The sequence below is a fragment of the Atractosteus spatula genome, chromosome 4, assembly GCF_055471065.1.
Source record: "Atractosteus spatula isolate fAtrSpa1 chromosome 4, fAtrSpa1.hap1, whole genome shotgun sequence".
Lineage (NCBI taxonomy): Eukaryota > Metazoa > Chordata > Actinopteri > Semionotiformes > Lepisosteidae > Atractosteus > Atractosteus spatula.
Genome location: NC_142709.1, coordinates 14,356,143 through 14,379,716, shown reverse-complemented (window position 1 = coordinate 14,379,716; position 23,574 = coordinate 14,356,143). Strand labels below are relative to the sequence as shown.

Genomic DNA, 23,574 nt, shown 5'->3' with positions numbered 1-23,574 from the left:
AGTCATGTTTACCACAGTTTGTGAGCTGTAATACATTAGAACATACAGTTGTATGCAAAAGTGCCATATTCACTGTTTTGTTATTTCGGATATCTACAAAACTCTAAATAAATGCTAATTGTGCTTTAAACTTTGCAGACAGATGTCATGTTTAAGTCTGCACCAGTCAAAGGTTGTGTCAACTTCTTTTCACTGATACATACAATTTGGCCCGGGGTGACTAAACTTTTGCATTCACCTTCAAGGAAAAGAAACAGAAGAAAGGAGATGTTGCCAGTTTGGGTGCTAGTACCTTGGGTGTTGTGTATTTTGAGGATGTATGACCCCTGTAATCTCAGATTTTCTGTTGGCAAAAATCAGGAGGTAGCTCATTTGTAATTTCTTACATTTCTAAGCTCTATTTTCTGCAATGAAAAGTCAGCCTCTTCACCTAGACTGCTACCTACTGTTGCTTGATGCAGAACCCCAATAATATACAGTACATAAAGCTTCTGAGCACTTCTGCAAACATCACCACATAACCGAAACAAGCAATTTAGAGGTAGCGTCTTGGATATCTGGGACAAAACAATAATAATGATAATGATTCTTCTGTTATAAAAGGGTCACTTTACTGACACAGTTAGGGTTAATCTCTTAAGTTTAATCACCAAGAGTAATATACGTACTGTACCTTGCATGAAGTACCTAATGAACAGTTCAGCTTTTTATTTTTCTTATTAGTAAGTCAAATAACTTGTTTTGTTTTGGTGGTTAATGTTGTTTTTGTTTAAGAAAGACAGCATTGTCTATACAAATACGATTACAGCTCAACCTGTAATGTGAAACAATCATGTGAAAAGGGACCTGTTCTTATATTTGTGAGAATACCTGTAGTCGTTCTTACTTTATTCATTTTCATAGGGATTTTTTGCCAGGAAAACGTCTGCTGTTCTCTTTAGAAATTCAGGGGGTTCTGAGCTCCTGTGTGTTTTCCCTGTGTGTTTCAGAAAGCCCTCGGAGCCAGTGAGTTTTTTCTGGAGCAGGATCCAGCCACTGGAATTTGCACGTTTTTCTATGACAGCGCCCCTAGTGGCAGCTATGGCACCATGACATACCTCTCCAAAGCCGTTGCTACCTATGTGCAGGACTTTCTTCCCAGTACTAGCTGCCTCATGCAGTGAAATTAAAACATGCTTTTTATTGGTTTTACTGTTTAACTAGAAAAGTGTAAAATACCATTCTTTTTATAGCTTTTAATCAGGGTGATACACAGACCATTATTTATTGTTTTGTAATATTTTAATTTATGATATCAAGGTATGATCTGTGATTGCCTTACAAATTATTTAAATACACCTACTTGAATAATTGATACCAGTGTACTTGGAGGTACCTTTATGTAATGAATTTAATATGTTTTGCTGTGATAAATATTTATTAACAATACAGGACGTCTTTAGAGTGATAGACTTTAAAATAGATACATATTTTGTTAAGTGTCGAATAGGTTAAATAATGATTTTTGGTTAAGAGGAAGTTCTGTTAAAATGACAGTTGTGTGATAAAATGTAGTCTAGGTTAAACATTATTGGCAGATGAGTTAAGTTTTATTATTTTTCCTTTTTTTAATGGAGAAATACCCGGTTGATGTTTTTCTTTACTGTGTGTGGTGAGTCACGTCACATATGTGAGTAATACTGTTTCACGATAGCTGTAAAGGTAACAAAACCGAGACAGTGAAAGGGATTGAATACCACAAATTGATGTTATCAGTGAATTATGAACAGTTTTTCTGGTTAATTGGTTCAGTGATTGCTGGACTTGAGGGGAGTTTATGTTCTTGGTTATTCTGAAGGCAGTTTGCAAAAACAAAGTCTGAACGGGGACAAGTTTATTATTAAATCAGAAAGATGAATTCTGGCAATATTCCTCTCAAATGTACATAAATGTGTCAGAATTCATACTCTGCAGTGTCTCATGTTACATGCACTGACTATTTTTTCAGTGGGAAACAAGTGCCATTCGTTTTTTATTGATTTTAAAAGGGTTAAAAGCACTTGTCTTAGGGACTCCTATTTAAAATGTATTTTAAACAGACAGATGCTCTTCAGCCAAGTCTTCATCACTGTCATGCTCCTCCTCAGTCATTGTAAATATAAATTCCCTTCAGAGTTTTAAATTGTGTAAGTATGTGTTCAGCATCCTGCTTGATATGACCTTTGAATATAGGACATTGTTTCTCCTCGACACATTGCAGAGATGTTTACAATTATTCTCACTGTGTTGTTTTTGCTATCACTACAAAGTTAGAGCATTATACATTTTCCACTGGTCACATTATTTTCTATTATTCACATCATGAGGTTTTTATTTAATTATGTACTATAATTTGAATCTTTTGCCATTTATCTGCCCATGGTGTCCTGTTTATTGTAGTAGTTAGCTCATCTCACGTTATGTCCACACTTCCTTTGGTATGAATTTGATCTTATCTTTTTATCTTTCAAAAGAACTAGTACTGTATATGCTTCTGTGTCTGTTAGCATGTCTCACATCTGATATCATGCTCATTGTGAGCTTAACTTGGGCCCATTGCTGCTGTGTAAAGTCTTCCAAAGTCATGTGTAGCTGCAGGCTCATCTGCTGCTGTCTGAACGTTTCCTGTGTTGCAAATCATCTGTATGGTCATTTTTTCTGGCCCCTTTCTGTTATCCTCCAAATAAAATAAATTGTTCCCATTTAAAAAAAAAAAGTTTTGACTTCTTTCATAATCATTGCCACTGGAAAAACATCAGTAGCAAAAAAAGAAAATGTACAGAGACAGAAGGCCTTATTTCTTTTCGATCAATGTTCTTATTCATTAGCCTTTGAAAGGAAATCACAGCCCTCTGATTCAAAAAGTCATCCAGTCTATTACAACCAACAAGTAAAAATGAACTATATCTCAAAGTATCTCCTTTAGGTTTTGTTCAGCAAATCTTCTATTTCATCCTATATGATTGCAGTCTGTCCTAGTCCAGATCCTAGTTTCAAACCCAAATGTGCAGACCGGGCCAATGACCGGTGAGATTTGCCCCTGTGGTTCAAGAAAAAGATTCCATTACAGTTTGAAGTGGATCTGTCAGGCAAGACTGGTGCAGCAATGTGGACAGAGGTACCTCGATACTGCAGGTCCAGTTTTAGTGTATTTTGTTATTTTTTTCTTTTAGAAAGAAAAAGAAGTAAATGTTACACATGCTTAGTCAGTTGTGAATTCTGATCTTTTTTGTCCTGTCCCCTCAGAGCAGTAAATGACATAAAAAAATGAAAGGATGTAGGAGATGGTGAACCTTAATCTTATTGTAGACTCACTTCATTTTTGTTTTGCAAAGAGAGAGAGTGCTTGAATTAAGGCTAAAGAAGGCTCTTGATGGCTTTAAAGTGAGCGCATTTTGCTGTAATCCTTGTCTGCTTCCTGATCTGGGCTTCATAATATTGAAGATTTGTATTAAACTGAATAGAAGGCATGTAGGAATGTTACAGTAGATAGCCTTGCAAAAGTATTAACCCCTTTCCAATGATGACCCATTTTTTCTGATATTCAAGTGGTGGTTCACACATTTGAATATTTTAATCAAAATGTGAATGTTCAAACTGATGACTTTTATGGATGCAAGAATTGCAAAATAAAATCCCAGACAAAATGTTATTAAACTTCAGTGTTGGAATGGGGAGTTAGTCCCACTGCTGTATGTGGCAAGTCATTAATAGGCACCTAGATGATAGAATTTGCATAGAACTATGAGTTTTATAATTTACTTGATGTGACCAAGTTTGTGTTTAATTCATACAAGACTCTATTACATAGAAAGGCATGGAAAATAATGCTACAGGCTTAGCAGCAAGTCAAAAATTCAGAGCCAAGAAGTAGAATTGATTTTAGTAAATGGATCACATTGTCTGCATTAAAAGACAAGCATACAAAATATTTGTTTGATACATTTTTTATTTCAAGGGCAGAAATACTTTTATTCTGCAACCGAACAGTTTCACAATGAAAAAATGCTTTGATAATGGTCAAAGCTACAAGTAGAAATGTGTGTTTGTAATGGGCTACACTATATACAAGTACAAAAATATAATATGTTATATACAGAGAAATAGAAGTATTTTTGTTATTTAGTTTTAACTGTATGTCCTCCACAAAACCTGGTGGCGGCCAATCTTTTTTCAAAGGAGCTAAATAAAAACATTACATTTACATTACAATGTTTTACTGCTTGCTATGATACGTTCGGTAAGCTGTACAGTATGTGAAGCAGCAGGCTTGCCTTTCTCTTGCCTGCCTTGTCATTTTTTATTTTTTAATTATGAGTGTGGAATTATAAGGAAGGTGACAACAAAAGTGATCTCCCTTTTACAGGTGACGTGCTGTCCTCTTTGTTTTGCCTCTCCCTGAGCAGGAGATTCGGGATTGGGAAATGACATGTGATCCCTACAACACTGCCAAAGTTTAATGGAAGAAAATCCCCACAGAGAAAGTGAGTGGAAGCTGTAGTAACACTGTTGGAAGACACATGGCCCCAGAACAACATACCAACAGTAAAATATCAAGAGAGCTTTAAGGAGTCTGGTTAGAGCCAACTTTATCATCTAGACGAATCAGAAAATTGTTGAAAATGCATGAAATTATAGAAAATAAAACACTGGGATCTTTACAATTGTTTTTGGGTCTATTTTATCTCCTAGCCATGGGTGTTTAGAGGTTAATTCTTCTGAAATACCTCTGCTTCTGGCTGACAACTAACAGTTAATGTGATGTTTTATGCACTTGCAGTAACTGTGTTGTCACAGCAGGCTCTTCTGTTCTTTAATTTGGGCCTAAGAAGCTGGCCTCAAGTGTTGCTGGATCTCGCAGGAATGCATGGGGTTGCCTTTCTGCTCAGAAGCCCAAGCCAGAAGGTGAATCCACAAACAACAGGTCCTGATTTCCATGCAATTACACCTTCCTCTACGTTTTGACTGGCTGACACTTCTTCCTGCTGTATGGAGCAAATCTGTAGTGTTCTGGACAGGCACACTGAAAGCCGCCTTTGTAGTTGATGCAGATGTGAGAACAGCCTCCATTTTTAGAGTTGCATTCATTAATATCTGAAATAGAATTTGAAGTAAAGAAACTCAATTTATACTCCATGGTATATGAAAAAGACAATGTTGCATAGTGGAAAATTAAGAGAAGAGAAAAAGATGCATTGAATCCATGTGTTGTGTATTCTTATAAAACGTTTTGAATTCTTAGAAACATGACAGTTAAGTGATTTTTTAGTAACAGCATACCCTGTATCCTCTTCAAGATCCTGTTTTTGGAATCAGTTCCTTATCTGAACAGATCATTTTGATAGGTGAATTAATACTTTATCTGTTCAGTGTTTCACCTTCACCCAGAACTTCCTGTGTGTCACATCCAACCCTGTGCTTTTATTACCTAGTGGCAGGCTTAAAAGCAGAGGGCTAGCATAGCTCCACCACTATCACTTGTTGCCATTAGCCATGGACACCAATTGACAGGAGACCTGGATCACCTGGAAACAATTTACTACCTCAGGTGATTCAGGATATATGAGGGCTAAACAGACTTTGCTCAGGGTTCTGTTATGAAATTTGGACTCTGAGTCTCTTGAGTTCTCAAGCTTTTCCCCTTCGTACTTTAAAGACTCCCATGTTTTGTATTTTTTCCTGGCTTGACTCCTGGATCTCCTCATTGCTTTGTTGACATTTCCCACATCCACCCCAGATTGCCCAACCTGGCCTAATCTTCTCCAACACTACTACCTCTTGCCTGTTTGGGATTTCTCCATTGCTTTCACTTGTCTCTAAACACAGCTGCGTGCATGCAACTGCAAGGCTTTCTGGCTGAGCAACTGCATTTCTGCCAGCCTGCGATTTCTGCTTTGAACCCCTGCCTGCTACACCAGCATTCCTCCTGTGGCTCTGCATCCCTGCGTGCACACAGCACTGCACTGCGGCCAGTGCTGTCTCCAGTTCCCCTGGGTCTCATCAGCCTCAAGCCCAGCAAATGGGTTCATTTTGTAAATCCCAGTCTGATACTAGTCCTTACCAAGCAGCAGGATCATTACGTCTTGAAGCCTTATCTTGTCAGATCTCAGAAGTGCTCCTAAAGAGTGGGGTGCACAGAGATGGGATGGGACACCTCCAGGGAAAACCAGGTTGCTGCTGTAAGTGTTGTAGTGTCATTATTCTCTCTAGCCCAGAATATCAATACCAATGCTCCAGTACAGTTATTTGAGATACTGTGATACAGGCTGTGATGCCCTTCAGATGAGCTATTAAACTTGACTACTTCGTCATTAATGGTCCCATAGCGCTGTTCATAAGAGCAGGGATGCTAATCCTGGCATCCTGGCTAAGTTCCACTTGGGATTTCCTCATTGTGTCCTACCTAAATTTCCCTAATAATGCAATTGGTGAAGAAATTTCTCACTTCACCTGATCTGCTGTGTAGGTGGGATGGCAGTGCAATACGGCTGCTGCGTCTCACCCTGTTGGGTGCTGCACTTCAGTGGTAAAGTGCGTGTGCCCTCCTGAATGTAAAGCACTTTGGGATGAGTTGGGATGAACAGCACTAAACAAATGCAAGGCCATATTATTAATCAAATTCCCCTGCATGATGGGCTTCACTCCACTAGTGGTCAGTTGAGTTTCTGTCCAGACGTCACGTTAACTGGCTCAGTGTAGCTTACCCTGGCAGTGGTAGGCATCAGTGTCCAGTCTGTAGCCCCTGGGACACATGCAGCGGTGTGAGCCTGGTAGATTGACACACTTCCATTCACACCTGCGCTGGCGGGGTCCTGGCTCCTGACACTCGTCGATATCTGAAGGAAGGTCACAGCTGATGAAGTCAGAGATTAACAGTTTGATTAAGGAGGTTAACCATGCTTCAAGCGAATTAAATTCTAATCGGTTAAATTTCTAATCCTGTTATTTGTTGAGAGTGAAGCTCATGGGAAGCCAAGTTATATTTACTGAATGGAGAAATGCTCTTGCCAGCACATAATCTAGTCTCACTTCCTCTCGGGCTCCGACAGAAAAGTATGAGTTACATGTAATGCTAACTCTTGGCAAGGCAGACTCATTTCCAGAGTTACAATTACAATGTAGAGGGGTTTAAAACCTCAACAAGAAGAAACACATCAACAGCAGGCCTCGCACAACACTTCCGCTAAACCCCAGGTGCCCGAGGCCGCTGTTAGCCGGGTGTCACTGTCTGTACCGGTGCAGTGCTCTCTTTGCAGGCCGCTGCTCTCTGTACGGTTGCTGTGCTTGCGATATCCCAAGGGGCACTCAGCCACACAGGAACGGCCGTCTCCTGCCAGCTTGTATCCATAGGAACAGGAGCAGCGAAACGACCCGGCAGCGTTCTGGCACTCCATGGCACAGGGGCCCCGCCCGTCGTTCTCCAGACATTCGTCAACATCTGCCCGAGAAGAGGAGGGCCAATCAGACGAGGTCTGATCGGCGGTCAGCCCCCAGGTAACACACAGGAGAAGTTTGTCTGAGTATCTCTTGTTGAATTACTGCGTCTCTTGGCTAAATGACTGAACTGAAAACAGCAGCAGCAGCTTCTATAGGCGCATTTTGTATTTAACATTTTATTCCCGAAGCCAGTCTTTCATAAACAATTTTTTTACCGAAGAACCAACTACTGTCCTTTGTTATTAGGTGTATAGTATTATTAACACAATGAATAATACTGAAGGCAAAATAGGGTGGAAAAGTGGGTCAGCGGTGAGCAGTTGGCCCTGGGCCCACTTCCTGGGGTGCTATCTGCATGTTCTCCCTGTGTTCACATGGGTTTTCACCTGGTGCTCTGGTTTCCTCCCACAGTCCAAAGATATACCGCTGACTTAACTGGCTTTTGGGAAAATTGGCCCTGGTGTGTGTGTTAATATTTAGATTGGTCAACCTTTGGAAGACAGATCAAAAAGAAGTTTAGGAATCTTAAAAATGTCTAAAAAACCCACGTAGGAAAAGCCTTGACATTTTCTCACCTATGCAGTGACCTTCAACTGCTCCCATTCTGTACCCCTTTGGACAGTGACATCTGAAGCTCCCCGGAGTATTGATACAGCCAAACAGACAGCTGGCAAAGCCAATGGGCAGCTGGCACTCATCCACATCTGTGGACAGGACGGGACATTTCTTCAGCTCCATTCCTTTAGCTTTGAAGCCTGAACTGTATCTCTAATATTGTCTTTTGTCTTATGTGAATTAAGAGTTAAGTGTCTTGGTTAGTACTGCTATTTTGAGTACACAGAATAGTCAACTCTTCCTCTCGCCTGTGGGGTTTGCAACAACATTGCAACCATACAGTACATCCACAAACTCCACAGTTTGCTAAATTTTTCTATATCGTCAATGAATTTATTTTGTTACCAAGATTTAATGACCAGTCTGAGAAATTGCTCTTCCTCTGGCAAACTGCAGTTCGCCTTTAAGCAAGTCAAAGAGCATGACAGCCTAGGGCAACACCTATGGCAGAGGTGGCCCAGATGACTCTACAGGCCCTGAGTAGAAGCACTCACCAGAGCAGGACCGCTCATCTTCTGACAGCAGGTATCCAGGCCCACAGCTGCACTTGTAAAAGCCAAAGGTGTTGATACAGTCCTGCTGGCAGTAGTGGAGCTCCTCTGCACATTCATTCACATCTACAGAACATCAGAATAACCCACAACACCCTGTTAAGCAAATGTCACACAGACAATTCCCTAACATCCCACCTTATAAGTGTGCAGCTGAAACACTCTGATGGTACTCTGATCCTCAGGGGTAGGAAGGTGATGAGAGCGTCTCAGCTAAGTACTTGTATTAAGATGTGTTTTTCTGTGCCCCGCAGTAAAATGCTTCTTTGATAGAAACCCTACTACTGTGTTGTAGATCAACCAGAAGAGCTGCAAAATAAGGCATTTTGTGTGGGAGAAGGAGGTGATGAGATAATCTTTCACAAGCTGCTTGTCAACTGTTATTGTTTATGATAGTTTAATTTGGATACCATAGTTCATAGTTTCTTGTGTTTTTTGTGTCTCCACATCTGTCTGCATTGTTAGCTCTGGAGCCAACCTGACCTGTACATATTCTCTTACAGTAAACCCATACAGTTTCAAGGGGAACATATCTGCTTTTGAAATAATATCTGTCTAGATAAAAGTAAATGAATGTAACTAAGACTACTGGCTAATGAGAGTAAATTTCCACATTTTCTGTCATTCCTTGCAGTCAATATCGCATGGTGCACTTTGTATGGGGTATGGGCTTCTGTGGAGTCTAGCAAGAGACTTTTTTATTGCATTTGGAAAAGGTAGAAAAGTGGAAGAGGAACATCAGTATCAGCCAGTCAAGCATAACAGCAGATGTCTGAGCTCAGGGTTGTATTTGTAAAGATTTCAGGAAGGAGCAAGAGGAGACCCCAGTCCTTCATTTATTGTTTTTTGTAGGCCTGTTGCTATACTGAGATGAGACTGCAGAAGTATTTAACTAAATGGAATAACATTTCAGTGCCAGAGTATGAATGGTATATCGCTAAAGTCTATAATTAGAAATGACATGTAGAATCCCTAAACCCACAGTATTGAAGTAACCATGATGAGAGAAACAAAGCCACTCCAGGAACAAATAAATAAAAGCAAAAGAACAATGATCTAAATCATATCAACAAGTCGGGCGTCCGCTGCAGATGCTAAATGTCTAAGTACAGAAGATAATTTCAGGTAGTCCACTGAAAAAGTAATTCTGCATTATGTTTTTGTCTTACAGTTAATATCTTTATTTAATTTTACATTGAATCAGGCTTATTTGATCATGGCAAACACTTTTCTTTGTCAGCACAATATGTTCATACACTATACTATACCTAGTGAAGAAGTTTGAAGTTGTGAGTTCATGCTGTTTTCAGTAAGGGTGGGCCTGAGGCAATTAAGAACTACTAGTAATGTATGTAAATGAATTGAAATGATGTAAGGACTTTTACAGAAGGAAAAAGCCTCTAGAGAGAAGTATGTCGATACACAGTAGATGAAAAAGGGTGTTTCTATGAGTGTGGCACTGTGGTTAGCATTGCTGCCTCACAGCACTGGGGCCCTGGTTACAATTATGTTATCTGTGTGGACTCGGTATGCTCTCCTCCCATATTCACGTGGGTTTCCTTCGTGTATTCCAGTTTCTTCCCACAGTCCAAAAACGGGCTGGTAGGCTAACTGGCTTCTGGGAAAACTGGCCCCGGTGTGAGTGTGTGCGTACGTGTGTCTGTCTCTGCCCTGCGATGGACTGGCGTCCTGTCTGGGATGTACCCTGCTTTGCACCTGTTGCTTGCTCGGATGGGTTCCCCTGCGGCGATGACCTGGATTGCACAGTTAGAAAATGGATGGATGTTTTTTTTTCTTCAAAGAGAGAAGAACCCAGTGGAAGGAATGAATCAGTGTTTTTTTTTTGTACATTACTGCAGTACCTGAGTTTCCTGTGGGGTTGTGACCCCAGCTGAGGGTCACTTTTGCAGGACTAAATATTCTTTGGAGAACAAAGTTTGAAACAACCCAAAAAAAAGGGAAACCCGAGATTTCTATGCCAACCGGTGAGCTCCTCTTCGTTGCTGGCCTCATTACTGCCGCCCCCACTTGAACCCCAACCCCCGCGATTACCTCTGCATGTTCTGTTGTCCTGCAGCAGCTCAAAGCCATCTCTGCAGCTGCACTGCGCTCGGCCCTCAGGGGTCACCTCGCAGAGCTGAGAGCAGCCTCCATTGTTCACAGTGCAAGGGGTGACCTCTGGAGCAGGGGACAGGGAATAAAAGACAATAGTAATCAAGAGTGAAGTGCGGTTTTCAACAATTGCTTTGGTGCTGTTCTGTATTTTATACGTGACATTCATTTCACGCCTGATAAGATTTGTCTTTAGGTCTCTTTGCAATAAGTGTGTGAACATGCTGTGACAAGATTGCTAGGTTAGATAAGTGTGTGGCACTTGATAACTGCGCAGTCTTCACTATTTCCTCATTATTATAGTAAAGGCTGTAGGGCTGTAGGTCTGCTCTTAGGAAGCATCCAGGAAAATAGAACATGCACTCCTGGGAGCAAGATGACAGGTTTCATGTGGTACAGTACCTCCTGTCAAGTGACCTTCTGATCTAGAGATATCAGAACAGCCTCAGGTCTCAAGTTATCATAGTAAGGACATTAACAAAGACTAATAAAGCGAATCCATACTCATAAAAGAATGAAACCTTATTACTTTGAAGAGACAGTAACAGCCCCGACACTCTACTCCATTTATAAGCAGGCCTTATGAAGTAACACACAAAAATGTGCTTTTTTTATTTTCATGCCTTAGAGTTTCCATTTCTCAATACAGTTGCTGTTGCAAATATTTCATTTATATCTTAGTAGTCTCAGTAATATACTTTAAACTTCATCTTTATAATACTGTTTCTGCCTAGCCAGGTATAGGCCTCTTCTGCAATAAGCAACTGAAAAGCAGAAGATGTCGGAAGACTGTGTAGTGCTTTATTGTACACATAATGGCAAGGTAAGGGCAGTAACGCAAACTGATTGGGAAAGTGCCCAAGCTCAGTCCTGTAATTCAAAGCTCACAGGTCTGGTTTGAGGTAAATGCTCCGAGGACCGCTCTGCAGAAACCTGTGGTGTTCCTTCCTGACGAGACTGAAAACCATAATTATCCCCCCCAAGAAGAGGGAAGTGCAATTGGCTGAGAGCAGTTTATTATTTTGCATGTCTTCAAAACATCCATCTCCAGTCCAGAAGTCCATTTTATACAGACATCAAGGGAGCTCCCCTCAGACTATGAGGGCTGATGTGTTTAACAGAGTGCCAGTCGCCACTACAGTAATAAATTTTACAATTTACAAAATAAACACCAATACTCCAGTGGTTTGGCCTCTCAATTGGCTTAACAACCACATATCAAAGCAACGGTTGCCTGCTTCGATTAGAGAGAGCCGAATTCTCATCAGGAAAAAGTAATAACATCATAACAGATGATGGAAATGATCCTTTTAGAATTTATGCTCCCAACATATAAATGTTACATCAGGGAGTTTATGGTTTCTGTCAGTGTAAAGTTTTAAATATCTAACTATGGTCGGTTGCTTGCTCCCTCTTTTTTTGTAATGTCTCTCAATAGATGAATTACTCATTTACTACGCAATTACAGTAAGCAAGGATGATCACTTCTGAAGTCTTCATTTTAGATTAGGTGTTAGTTCTAATGGGAACACTTTTCATAACCCACATGGTTACATCAGAGCCATGAGTCAGCCAAAGCAGATTAAACAACTGTGTGACACACTGAGCCAACCCTTTGCTGGGCAGTCAAAGACAACAGTCAGACTGGGGCCACTTTTGCTGTTACATAAATGGTGCAAAACGATATGGACGGCAATTAATTGCTTTTGAGGAGTAAGGGAATATATGCAAGCCATTTTCATAGAGCCTCAAAGGTAACTGAAAAAGAAGTCTCTAGCAATGCCACGTCAGGTATGGAATAGGGCCTTAAACCTCTTCAGTTATCTTGGAGTTCCAAGAAAATAGCTCCAGTTGGAAGTTAGACACTATCGTTTCAGCGTATGGTGATTTAAGAGGTTTTTTGCCATCCACATCCTTGGCTGTGATATGACAGTCTGATTGAATTCCTGGGAGGGGTCAGCCAAGGGATAGAGACTGTGACTGGGAAACTGAAGCAAAGGAAGGAAGGAATCAGCATCTTTGTGAATTTTTTTAGTTTTGTTTAGGTTAGAAACACATTTAAGCCATAGCAGTAACACATGAAAAATCTTACTGTGATTATGTATGTACGAACTATGTGTGGATAAACGCTAGTACATTCTATGCAAGTAATGTGTTTGACAAATATTATTTTTTATTAAGGGACTCGTTGTTTTGGCTAGATTTCACTTCAGGATATCAATCATTTATTTGATATCTTCATTTTCTTTCCGTTAGTTAGATTATATATTATGTGCTACAGTTGTACCATTAATCACTGTGACTAGATAAGCAAAACTCGCCTCCAGTCAACAAAGAAACTTTTCCAGTCAATATATTGACAAGACCTTGTTAAAAACTCCCTGCGTTGTATCCTCTCTTACCTAAAAATAATATAGAGCAGTGACAAACCTAAGCAGGCAGGCGTGACCCCACTCCATCTGCCGTTGTGTAGACAGTAGCTGTAGACATCGCCGTTGGCAAGTGTGTATCCAGGGTAACAAGAGTACTGAACATAGTGCCTGTACTGCCATGGGGAGGGGTTGACAGCTGTACGGAAATAGAAGGTTCCATGGGGAGGAAGTGGTGGGTAAGGACACACAGGCCTCCGCTTCAGTGACCCCAGCAGTGGCAGCTCATCAGCTGTGATTTCCACGAAGTTGTGATGGGAACCACTAGGTGTGGGGTCTGGCAAGCCAGCAGCAGGCAGTGCGTTGATCCTGTGGACTGTGGCATCTCCAGTCTGATCCAGACGTTCCTGTGTCTGGATTCTCATGGCTCCAGGTGATGACATCAGGGATTCTGCATCACTCCGGGTGAGGCCACCTGCCTGTTGTGTTGTAGTAACCTGTTCAGCAGAATTATTTACTGCAGTCTGTTCTGTGCTCACAGCAGCTGTGCCTGCTGTTGCTGTGGTGCCCTGGTTTGCAGGAGGCTGTTGATTGTGATGTCCTGTGTCCATATCTGCATGTGTCGTTACCCACATGCCTGCTTTGGGTTGTGTGGCTGCCAAATCAACGAAGGCTGTTTTAGCCAGCCTGTCTTTCAATGGCTGTAAATTCCTTTGTTCTTCTGTTGTTGAGATGTTCCATTGGTGAGCACGTTTTTCCTGAGATTTACTAACAGAAGAGGCAGCAGATTTATCCAGACTGTTTATCACAGGCTTCAGATTATCCGTTGAGGTTAACAAGACATTTTGAAGCACACTTGTCGCAGAGGAGGCAGTAGTAGGTTTGTTGTTCTTTTTTCCTGCTCTAGTAATGTGCTCTGTGTTGTCTTGAAAGCTGACATTGGTCTTAATTTCATCAGATGAAAATATAATTGTTCTTTCTAAACGGCCTTGTTTATTTTTTTCGGGATGTTTAAGAGGTGTTTTCTGATTCATATCACTGAAAGATGCATCAGGACTCATCTCTGATGTAATTTGGTGAGGTGCACTTTCTGAATATCTTGAGTATGATTCCCCTACCAGGAAAGTAGAAGCTGTGGAATTCTGTGGACTTGCTAAAGACTCAGAAAACTTTGCATGGTCTTTATTTATAGACCCAGATGTGGCAATATTGCCTTTGAATACTAAAGATGTAGTAAAGCTGTCGAGTACTGATGATTGTGCCTGTGGAAATGAAGGGGCGAGTAAGGAGTCTTCTGAAGTATCTGGTGTGTTGGTAACATGGTACAGAGTGGCTGCAGATACAGAGCTATCCAGCAAAGGAACGGGATCTGAGGTTGTTGATGATAGTTCAAAAGAAGGTCGATTTAGTTCCTGAGAAGCAGTTGAATCTATAATGCGTGCTTTTGGAGAAGCAGGGAGCTGTGGCCTCCTTGTCGAGGCTGAAGATAAAGAATTTGTCATGGACTCAGAGGTGACAGTTGCTTCATGTGTCTTGGAATAAACAGAGTGCTGTGCTTGCTGCTCTTCTACAGTCTGTGAAGTGATAGTGAATGGTTCAGTGAAGAACACTGGATGTGAGGTTGTCTGGTCATATGTTTTCTCATCATGCTCTGCCGGCATAGAGGCCGGTGACATTAGCAGCATTTTGTCCTGTGAGAAAGAAGGTGAGCTGTTCTCGTCTGGAGCAGATGGTGATGGTGCCATTAAGAGTTTGGCAATTGACAGGGAAGAGGCTGGTGATGTCAGTGAAGACAGAGGCTTATAGAGAGGTCTTTCATAGTTGCTTGGTTTACTGTATACTTCTTCTGACTCTTCCCCTCCTCCTGTAGTAGCTCTACCAGACTGGTACTGTTTTTCAATAAACACCTCCTTTTCTTTGGGCTCTGGCACTCTGTTGCTCACAGTCAGCTGTCTCAGTGCCCCCGCTGAGTATCGTGGTTTGGGATTTGAGGCCCTTGGCTCCTCTGCCAGTAGCCCAGGCTCAAGGAATATGTCCTTGGAAGCTGCACTCAAACTGCTATCATACTGCAACTGGAAAAGATTCTTCAAGGCCGATGGTGCATTCAGATTCTGAGCCAGGCTGGACCTCAGCAGAGCAAGGAGCTTCTGTTTGTCTGAGCTCATCACATCAGACTCTGCAACAAGAAGCATGGTGAATATCATGCACTGCACAGACGCAAGATTAAAAAAGAAACAATACTGAGGCAGTCAGTCATTAAATATAAATGTGAAATACAATCTGAAATACAATAATGCATCCTGTTGGTTAGAAAACAGCCCAGGTACTGCAGTTCATGTCCATACAGTCCTTCTAGCCACAGTACAAACCTGTAGAGTAAGCACCACATGTTTCTAAATACAGAGAAATCATGGCAAAGTTATGGTTAACCATTTTAAAAACTGTTGGGAATAATGGCAAAGTAAAAGCATACCGGTATGTTTTTACTGAAAGGCAAAGCGAGGGGAGAATTTCTAAAACACCATAAAAATTTCAGCCTTCAAGAGAAAGTATTTTACACTGGAGCTCTCCAATACAAATATTTCCTTAATTATAACTCATCCTGTAATCAAGCAAGTGATGTCACAGTTTTGCAGTAGTGAGCAGGATAACAATGTTAAATATCCCAATCACGGCCTCAGCTTGCAGGAGGCTTGCACTATTCCCGTCGTAACAATCAGGATTCCCAACTGCTGGATCTGTGCTGGGACATGATATTAGCACATCCAGTTATACAACTAATAAGATACATTTTAAACTAATAGTCAATTCAATTTTATAATTGAAGTCTTGACTGTAATGGAGACTTGCTCTGGGGTGTATTGGAAAGGTCTGCACTGTGCTTCCTGAATTGCTCACCTTTGCAAACTGGCTTAGTGCTGTTCCATGTTCTTCCCCTGCAGTACAGCAAAGGACACCCAAAGAGCCTGTAGCCCTTGTCACACATGAAGAAGACAAAGGATCTGTCGGGGGTCATCATGCTGCTGCCATGGAGTATCCCCCCAGGGTTCGGACATCCTGAGGCTGAGGAGAGGGGGTGTGTGAGGAGCGCAGTGACTGGAGGGCAAGGGTTTTTTTTCATCTGGGTCGCCCTGCTGTTACCCAAGACCCGAGAGAGGATGTCTCACTCCTTCCACTAACAATAGACTGGATTGGTGAACATCTCTTTTGCTTAGTATGTGCATGCAGTGGACAAGAAACAGCTACAGTACAGAGAAATAATAATAACTCTTACACTTATATAGCACTTTTCTGGACACTCCACTCAAAGCGCTCTACAGGTAATGGGGACTCCCCTCTACCACCACCAGTGTGCAGCCCCCACCTGGATGATACGACGGCAGCCATAGTGCGCCAGTACGCTCACCACACACCAGCTATCAGTGGGGAGGAGAACAGAGTGATGAAGTCAATTCAAAGATGGGGATTATTAGGAGGACATGACTGGTAGGGACCAATGGGAAATTTGGCCAGGACACCCGGGTAACACCCCTACTTTTTTCGAGAAGTGCCCTGGGATTTTTAATGACCTCAGAGAGTCAGGACGTTGGTTTTACATCTCATCCAAAGAATGGCACCTTTTTACAGTATAGTGTCCCCGTCACTATACTGGGCCATTAGGACCCACATAGACTGCAGGGTGAGCGCCGCCTTCTGACTCCACTAACACCTCTTCCAGCAGCAGCCTTAGTTTTCCCAGGAGGTCTCCCGTCCAGATACTGACCAGGCTCACACCTGCTGAGCTTCAGTGGGCTGCCAGCTGTGAGCTGCAGGGTGACATGGCTAAATGGAAAGATTTAGCTAAATGATCCCATTCTGCTGTTTGAAGGGATTGTGACGCAGTATATTGCCACTCACCCACACATGCAGGCGGAGCTCTGGTCCAGCGGCCAGAGATGCAGCTGCTGGTGCGGAAGCCGTGAACTCTGAACCCTGGATTGCAGGTGAAGGTCACATACAGCCCCCCGTAGCGGAAGAACGTGCGCCCATTCTCCAGGTGTCTTAACCCATGGCACCTTTCTCCTCTAGCGTCTGCAAAACCAAGAAAATTAATAGCTAACGTAATAACTTAATAAATAAATAACATCACAGAAACCAGCAGTATTTAAAACTACACTTGAATTAATATACATTGGATTTTCCACCAAACCCTTCTGATCAGCTCACAATACTTCCACCATGTTTAATGGAACAAGTGGACTCCTACAAGTGCCACAGTTCATTATACTGTACTGTACATTTGCTGACAATGGTGTCTGAACCTACAGGGGTATTGCACTCAAGGAAAGGGCAAAAAAAAGATGATTTAATCTGCTTTACTTGACAAAAACTGTGCAGCATCAGGAATATGTGACTTTTAACCTATAAAAAGATATCCATCCAATATATAAATAAAATCAACACAAAGAGACAGATAATTTATGTCTTTATTAATAACATTATCTAAAAATCAATTGATGCGAAATAAGAAAATGGTCATGTTCATCCATTTTCTTCCATTTTGTTTGTATCATGCCCTTTCAGCAAATTCAGTAAGAAAATGACTTACTTTTTTGTGTAAAAAAGTTTTTTTATGAAGTCTTTTACAAAGCTTTTATGAAGACTTTGTAAAAACAATCAGGAAAGAATTGTTAAAAAAGGGGCACCTTGACCACAGGTCCCACAGTGTGTAGTGATATCATTTACCAAGTGCATGAAATATAGGAGTGGTTCATTCTTAAGAGTGAATTCTTAAATTTCTACATTATACTCAAGTTGTACTGTATATGTGCATAGTTTGCTTGCTTAGCATGAACAGGACAGCCTAACAAAACAGAGTTCTAATTGTATATCAGGCGTGGTCAGCCTTCCTCCTGGAAAGCAACAGTCCAACAGGTTTCATGAGCCACCTTTAAATGGTCAGTTTCTAAACTCTCACAACAACTTGCCTTGAGCACTGAGGAGGCTGAGTTGTTCAGTTAGTTAGTTGAGAGATCATTTGAAATGAAAACAACAACACAGCTGTCAATTATAGTACCTGGCCATTCCTAACAGATAATTGAACCATGTATCTTACTTAATTTTATTAAAAAAGTAAAGTTATGAGAAACTTAAATTATGTTCCATGTTGTTACTAATTAATTATTTAATATGGGCTTTTTTTTGTAAATGATTGGCACTTTGCCACAATATCACAGCATCCACTCCATCAGTATTAGAGCAGACTTTACAGTATGATACAGCATGTTCACTTGATATACAGTATAGAGGATCTTAAGAAACACTGTTGGAATGCTTATGTGCTGAAAGCCTGAATATTATTTTGTAATGTAATTTTAATATAGTACTTTAGTACTGATTTTTTTATATTTCAAAGTGATTTCCCTTCAGAGTGCTTTGAATTGTTCTTAATTAACATCCAATAGCTTTTCATCACAGTGGCAGAAAATCTGGTTTTGATACTGATAAGAACATTCAACCATCAGAAATTCTACAGGCATGTCTGTTCCTTAGGGCTAATGAGCTACAGATCCAGACTTCCACAACAGCTCTGCTGAATTTTCTGTCACAAACGGGGAAAAATAAGGGGGTTTTAATGCCTTTGGAAGAAAGTGTAAAAAAAATTGTTTTCCAATATTTTGTGGGAAACTAACAAAAGAACGTTTTTATGGTACCTTTATTAGTATGGAAACTCAATCTGTACTTAATCCTGAACATGTTTTTTAAAGTTCATAACCGCAAGTGGTGATCTGTTTCCTTTGAAAGTTTGTATTATTGCTTTCAACGGCAGAAAACACTTCTCCTTTACTCACAAATCCAGTTGTGAATGAAAATAAATAAAACATTTATCTTACCTGTAAAATCCTAAATTCAAAAATACATATTCTTCCATTTTCCATTCTAATATATCCACATCACAGGGACGGGCCTTATTTCTTAATATTTTTTTTCTTTGCAGATTTTAAAGATATTTATTTTTCTGACATTTTTATATGAATTATGAGCAAACTGTGACATATTGTAAAGCTATAAACGTTGACCCAGTTCCACTACAAAAGAGGATCTCCTTCATTCCCAGGTTTTCAACACCCAATACATTAATTTACAACATTTAACTGCAAAGGGTATCTTCATTTTGGTATTAAAATGAGAGCGAAAAGCTGAGTGCTCTCATATTATAATGTGTTTTTAGTCAGTACCAACCCATTATTCCTAAAACACTAGGAATTAGGGATTTAATGAATTAAAAATCATTCCTTTAAGCAAAATATGGTTCACTACAAAGGTAAATAGGAATTTGTTAATCACTTTTTTGACTGAAATTGCACTGCAAACTGAAAAGCCACCCTCTCTGCATCCTGCCTTAAATTCTTTAAAAAAAAACATTTTCGCAGCCCTTCCACAGGCATCAAGCATTGACAGGAGGACTTACCATCCGTGAGAGCAGCCTGGAGAAAGAGCAGCGCTGGCAGCAGCCCCCGGACAGCCCTCATGAAGAGGCAGTGAGCAGGTGGTGAGAGGGGTACAGCTTGCTGGCCGATCGCTGTGGAGACTAACAGGAGGAGAGGAGGGAGGAAGACGCCAGGCTGGAGTCCCAGCAGGCTGGACCATGGACTCCCTGCCCCCTGCAACACATCACAGGGCTGGGCCTTCTGGCTGTTCCCTTCACCGGCTTTGTACTTCTGTGACTGAGAACAGATTTGAGAAGAAAAATAGATTTTTAGCTCTTCTGAAATCTACACCTGCCTTATCACTTTTATTGTGAACTGTGATGTTTGTCATCATTCCACAAAGTTCAGAGTCTTCGAATAATAAGTAACTCTGGTTCAGAAATCAAAAGAATAATAATAGTTGTTGTTGTTTTTGCATTTATAGCGATATAATAAAGAAATGTTATATTCATGCTATTTGTTTATTAAATATTTATATAACAACATAAAAAGCAATATTTTACTTTTCCCAGTACATTTTTGCTTTTTGGTTTCTTGTGTAAAGTTCAAATTCATTTCGGGATTACTGGACATGTTTAGGCTTCAAAAGATTTTCATTAGTTTGTCAAAATCTGAACTAATGTGTTATTAAGGTAGATGAAACAAATTTAAATCAAAGGGAGGGCAAGAAAATGTTCTGACACAATCAAAGCTCATTTACCCAAACACACTTCATGCCTACTCTTTCTGTTCTCATGTAAAGTATATAAAGGCTGAACATAAGGGAAATTAGAAAGCGGAGAGAAAAGAAATTACAAAAATGTTGGGAGCTAGATGTGTTGAGATAAATCTTACCATCTAAATAACTTGGTATTCTTAACAATTTTGACATTCTGAACAAAATGCTCGATTCTTTCTGAGGGCGATAATTACAAGGGCTTCCTTCAATTTACTCATTTTAAAATGAAATGATTTCATCTTCCTTAGGGTCTCTCAACATAAACTCACAAGTCTTTCATTAACCTGTCAGGGATCTGGGTATAATCTGTGGCACTGAAAGCACAACTCATTTTATGCAATTTCTGTTTAAAAGCAAACTTCAGAGAGGGAGTCCTGCGAGGGAAGACGGATAGGCAGGGGAAGAGTCGCCTGGACTCTCTCAGTGGGGGCTCCATCATTTCTGCTTGTTCTTCTGTTATTTTATCTCCAGGCTTCTGGAATTCATCCAATACAGAAGCCAGCCATTCCACTCTCCCCTTTTGCCTCTATTACTAGTTGTGTTTAACTGCACATGTTGCCTTTTAATTAAAAGACACTCAGTCAGAGAAAGACAGGCCCTTGGTCTTGACGGCACATCTGGATTCCCAGCTTGCTACAGGATCCTGGACCGAGAACCTATTGCAAAATGTCTAAGGCTCCTTTACACACAAACCCTCCAGCTGCTGTAAATACTCAAGGCAACATACAAGAGTACACAAAAACAAGGAATTAATAAATTAAAAATGTTTCAAAAATCCTCTTCTGGCAGTATGAGAACCATTAGAAAAAAATGCAACAATAGCTACGGCACTTTAAAACTCTTTGTGATGTGTTTTTTGAATACAAGAAATAATTACCCCCTTTTTATAGTTTAATGCTTGGAAACACTTTGAAATCCAAAGTATAATTACACTTCAGTTCATTCATCGTAAAACCCTGGCTATTCAAAGATAATTGTAATTTTGACAATCCACTGATTTGTTTGACAATGGCGTCATTTAAATCGGCCTTTCATCTATGATTTACAAGAGATGTACTGCAAACCTAATGCTTGAAGCATAGAAAGCAAACCACTGCAGCATTTGTAGACTGCAGGATATTAATGATATTTATCTGGGACTTAACTGACATTGATGTCCAAATTTTAAATTGTAATTATGTATTGAATGCAGACAAAGCAAGAAGTAATGAGGGGACAGACTCATTTATTATACAATCTTTCAGTGTGCCTGAACAGCTGCATCAGTACAGCCTCCTGAACCACTAATACGCATCCCCCTTTTATTCAGAATTTAGAATATACATTTTTATTATACACTGAATTAATTTGGAACCGCCAACTGTTTGCTGATGACTGGAAGGGTCGCTGACCTGCCTTGACATGTACCAGTTCAGTCTTGACCTGCTCCAGCTCAAAGGGGCTCCTCCAACATGTCCACCTGTGGAGCCCTTCATTATCCGACACATTGTAAGCTCCACAGTGCCTGACAGGAGGGATAAAACCAATTGGAAGAGCAGTGCAACTCCTAGCGATGTCACTGCAAACTAGCAGACACGTACCAAGTCACAGGGGTCACTGTTGCGCCCGGAGCTGAGGGGACCTGGCTGACAAATTCTAACTTTAACCCAGTGCTGCCCAGCGGGAAGTGTAGCCTTCTCTTGGGCCATCCTCGTTGAAGTCAGCCAGTGCCAAGAACTCAAGAACCTGGCACATATTCTGGAAGGAACCCCCTCCACAATCAAACCCAGGACTGAACGAGAGATGTCAGGGAGCCTCCTTGCCCGGCAACTGCCTTGGCCACTCTTAGGAGCTTCCCTGGCACCCGGCCCGACGTTCCCCACCCCACCCTGAAGCGGCCAGGCCTGAGCTGACCGACGTCTCCGGTCCTTGCCGGAGAGCTGGCACAGAGAGAAACGCAGTTTTGCCCACCAACAAACGTTTTTCAGGTTCAAGATTTAGGATAGCCTCCGTGATTGGCACGCTGAGATGGTAGCACAGGGTTGCTGCTTGTCTCCATATCGGCTGTTGTTTTGTTGACTGACTTCACCACAGCAAAAACCAGGGTGGCAGTGCAGGGAGAATCAGCGTGTCTCCTCCTGCAGCATCACTGAATCCTGTTTCATCTGGGGGGGGGGGGTGCTGAGAGTACAGCTTTCGCAATCTTACTGAAATACCCACCTGCAGTAACTATTTTACCTGGTTTCAGGAGTTCTTGGGTAGAAAGGTTAAGAGGAGTACCCATGGTAGAAGAGTTCGGGGGGGGGGGCAATTTTTGAGTTGTATGGAAATTTTGTCTTCATTCTGTCTTTGAAACCAAATACAATTTGCAAAACATGCTTACTCCTGGTTAGGGTCATGGCAAACCCATATGGTATCCTGGCGGAACACAGCAGAAAGCAGGGCAATACTCAGATGGGACAAAAGTCCATCACAGGGAACACAGGAACAATTTGGAACACCAGTTATTTGCATGTTTTTCCAAACTAGAGCATTCAGAGAAAATCCACACAGACACCAGGAAAATATTCAAGCACACACAGCACTTATGTCTGAAATTGACGAAACCTCCTGCCACCTAAGACCTGCAAAGCAACAGTGTTAACTGACATGGCACCATGTTACCCCATTTAAAGTGGTTAAAATGAAGTTCATCATAAAAAGTGTTTATTTTAACAATACAATATATTTGTATCGGGAAGAACTGTGTAATTCATACACTGTAGGTACTATATAATTCTTATTTACACTTGTCTAATTACTTGCATATACACAGTAATGTATGCTAATATTCACCAGATAAAGAAAACTCCACCTAAAAGCTTGCTGCATTCCAACAGGATATCGTTGAAGGCATATAAAGGAACTGTATTACCACAGAGTCTATAGCTCTACGTTTGCAGCTTAAAGGGACTTTGTTAAAACCCACATAAAAATCAAGATCAAATTAAATAAAAAACAGCCAACATAAACATGTCATGTATGTACAGTATATTGTATCTCAGCAGATGGAATGCATTTTAAGGCTGTTTGCAGGCATGTTTGGTCAACCTTATTATCTGAGATTCAGACTCTTTCATTTCAGAAAGATCGTTTTCGGAGCAGGACCACCAAGTCTGTTGACCATGTTATGGAACCTCCTGAGGCCAGATTCAGAATGAAACATTAAACATTATGTGCCTATTTTTTCATTTCATTTTGCCCATGTTTCACTTTCCGCATGTTTAGAAGACACACTGAAACTTAGCAGATTGAAGCCTGGAGGG

General features: G+C 40.9%; 2 protein-coding genes across 4 annotated transcripts in view; one reads left to right on the top strand and one right to left on the bottom strand.

The window, feature by feature from the left end:
- The window catches only part of phka2 (phosphorylase kinase, alpha 2 (liver)), a 33,393-nt gene extending 30,659 nt beyond the window's left edge, over positions 1–2,734 (top strand). For all 3 annotated transcript variants that reach the window (XM_088914677.1, XM_088914675.1, XM_088914676.1), the window contains one exon: positions 990–2,734. In XM_088914677.1, coding sequence (XP_088770803.1) covers positions 990–1,163 — 174 coding nt within the window. In that variant the 3' untranslated portion in view covers positions 1,164–2,734. The remainder of the gene's footprint in view (positions 1–989) is intronic.
- Positions 2,735–4,972: 2,238 nt separating this feature from the next.
- LOC148835882 (uncharacterized) lies at positions 4,973–19,614 on the bottom strand. The gene is made up of 10 exons (XM_088914674.1): positions 19,554–19,614; positions 17,000–17,173; positions 16,001–16,165; positions 13,164–15,278; positions 10,674–10,799; positions 8,565–8,687; positions 8,031–8,159; positions 7,253–7,456; positions 6,723–6,854; positions 4,973–5,112 (listed from the first exon to the last, which is right to left on the bottom strand). The coding sequence occupies exons 1-10, from the start codon at positions 19,612–19,614 to the stop codon at positions 4,973–4,975; spliced, it is 3,369 nt and encodes a 1,122-aa protein (XP_088770800.1).
- Between the last annotated feature and the right edge of the window lie 3,960 nt (positions 19,615–23,574).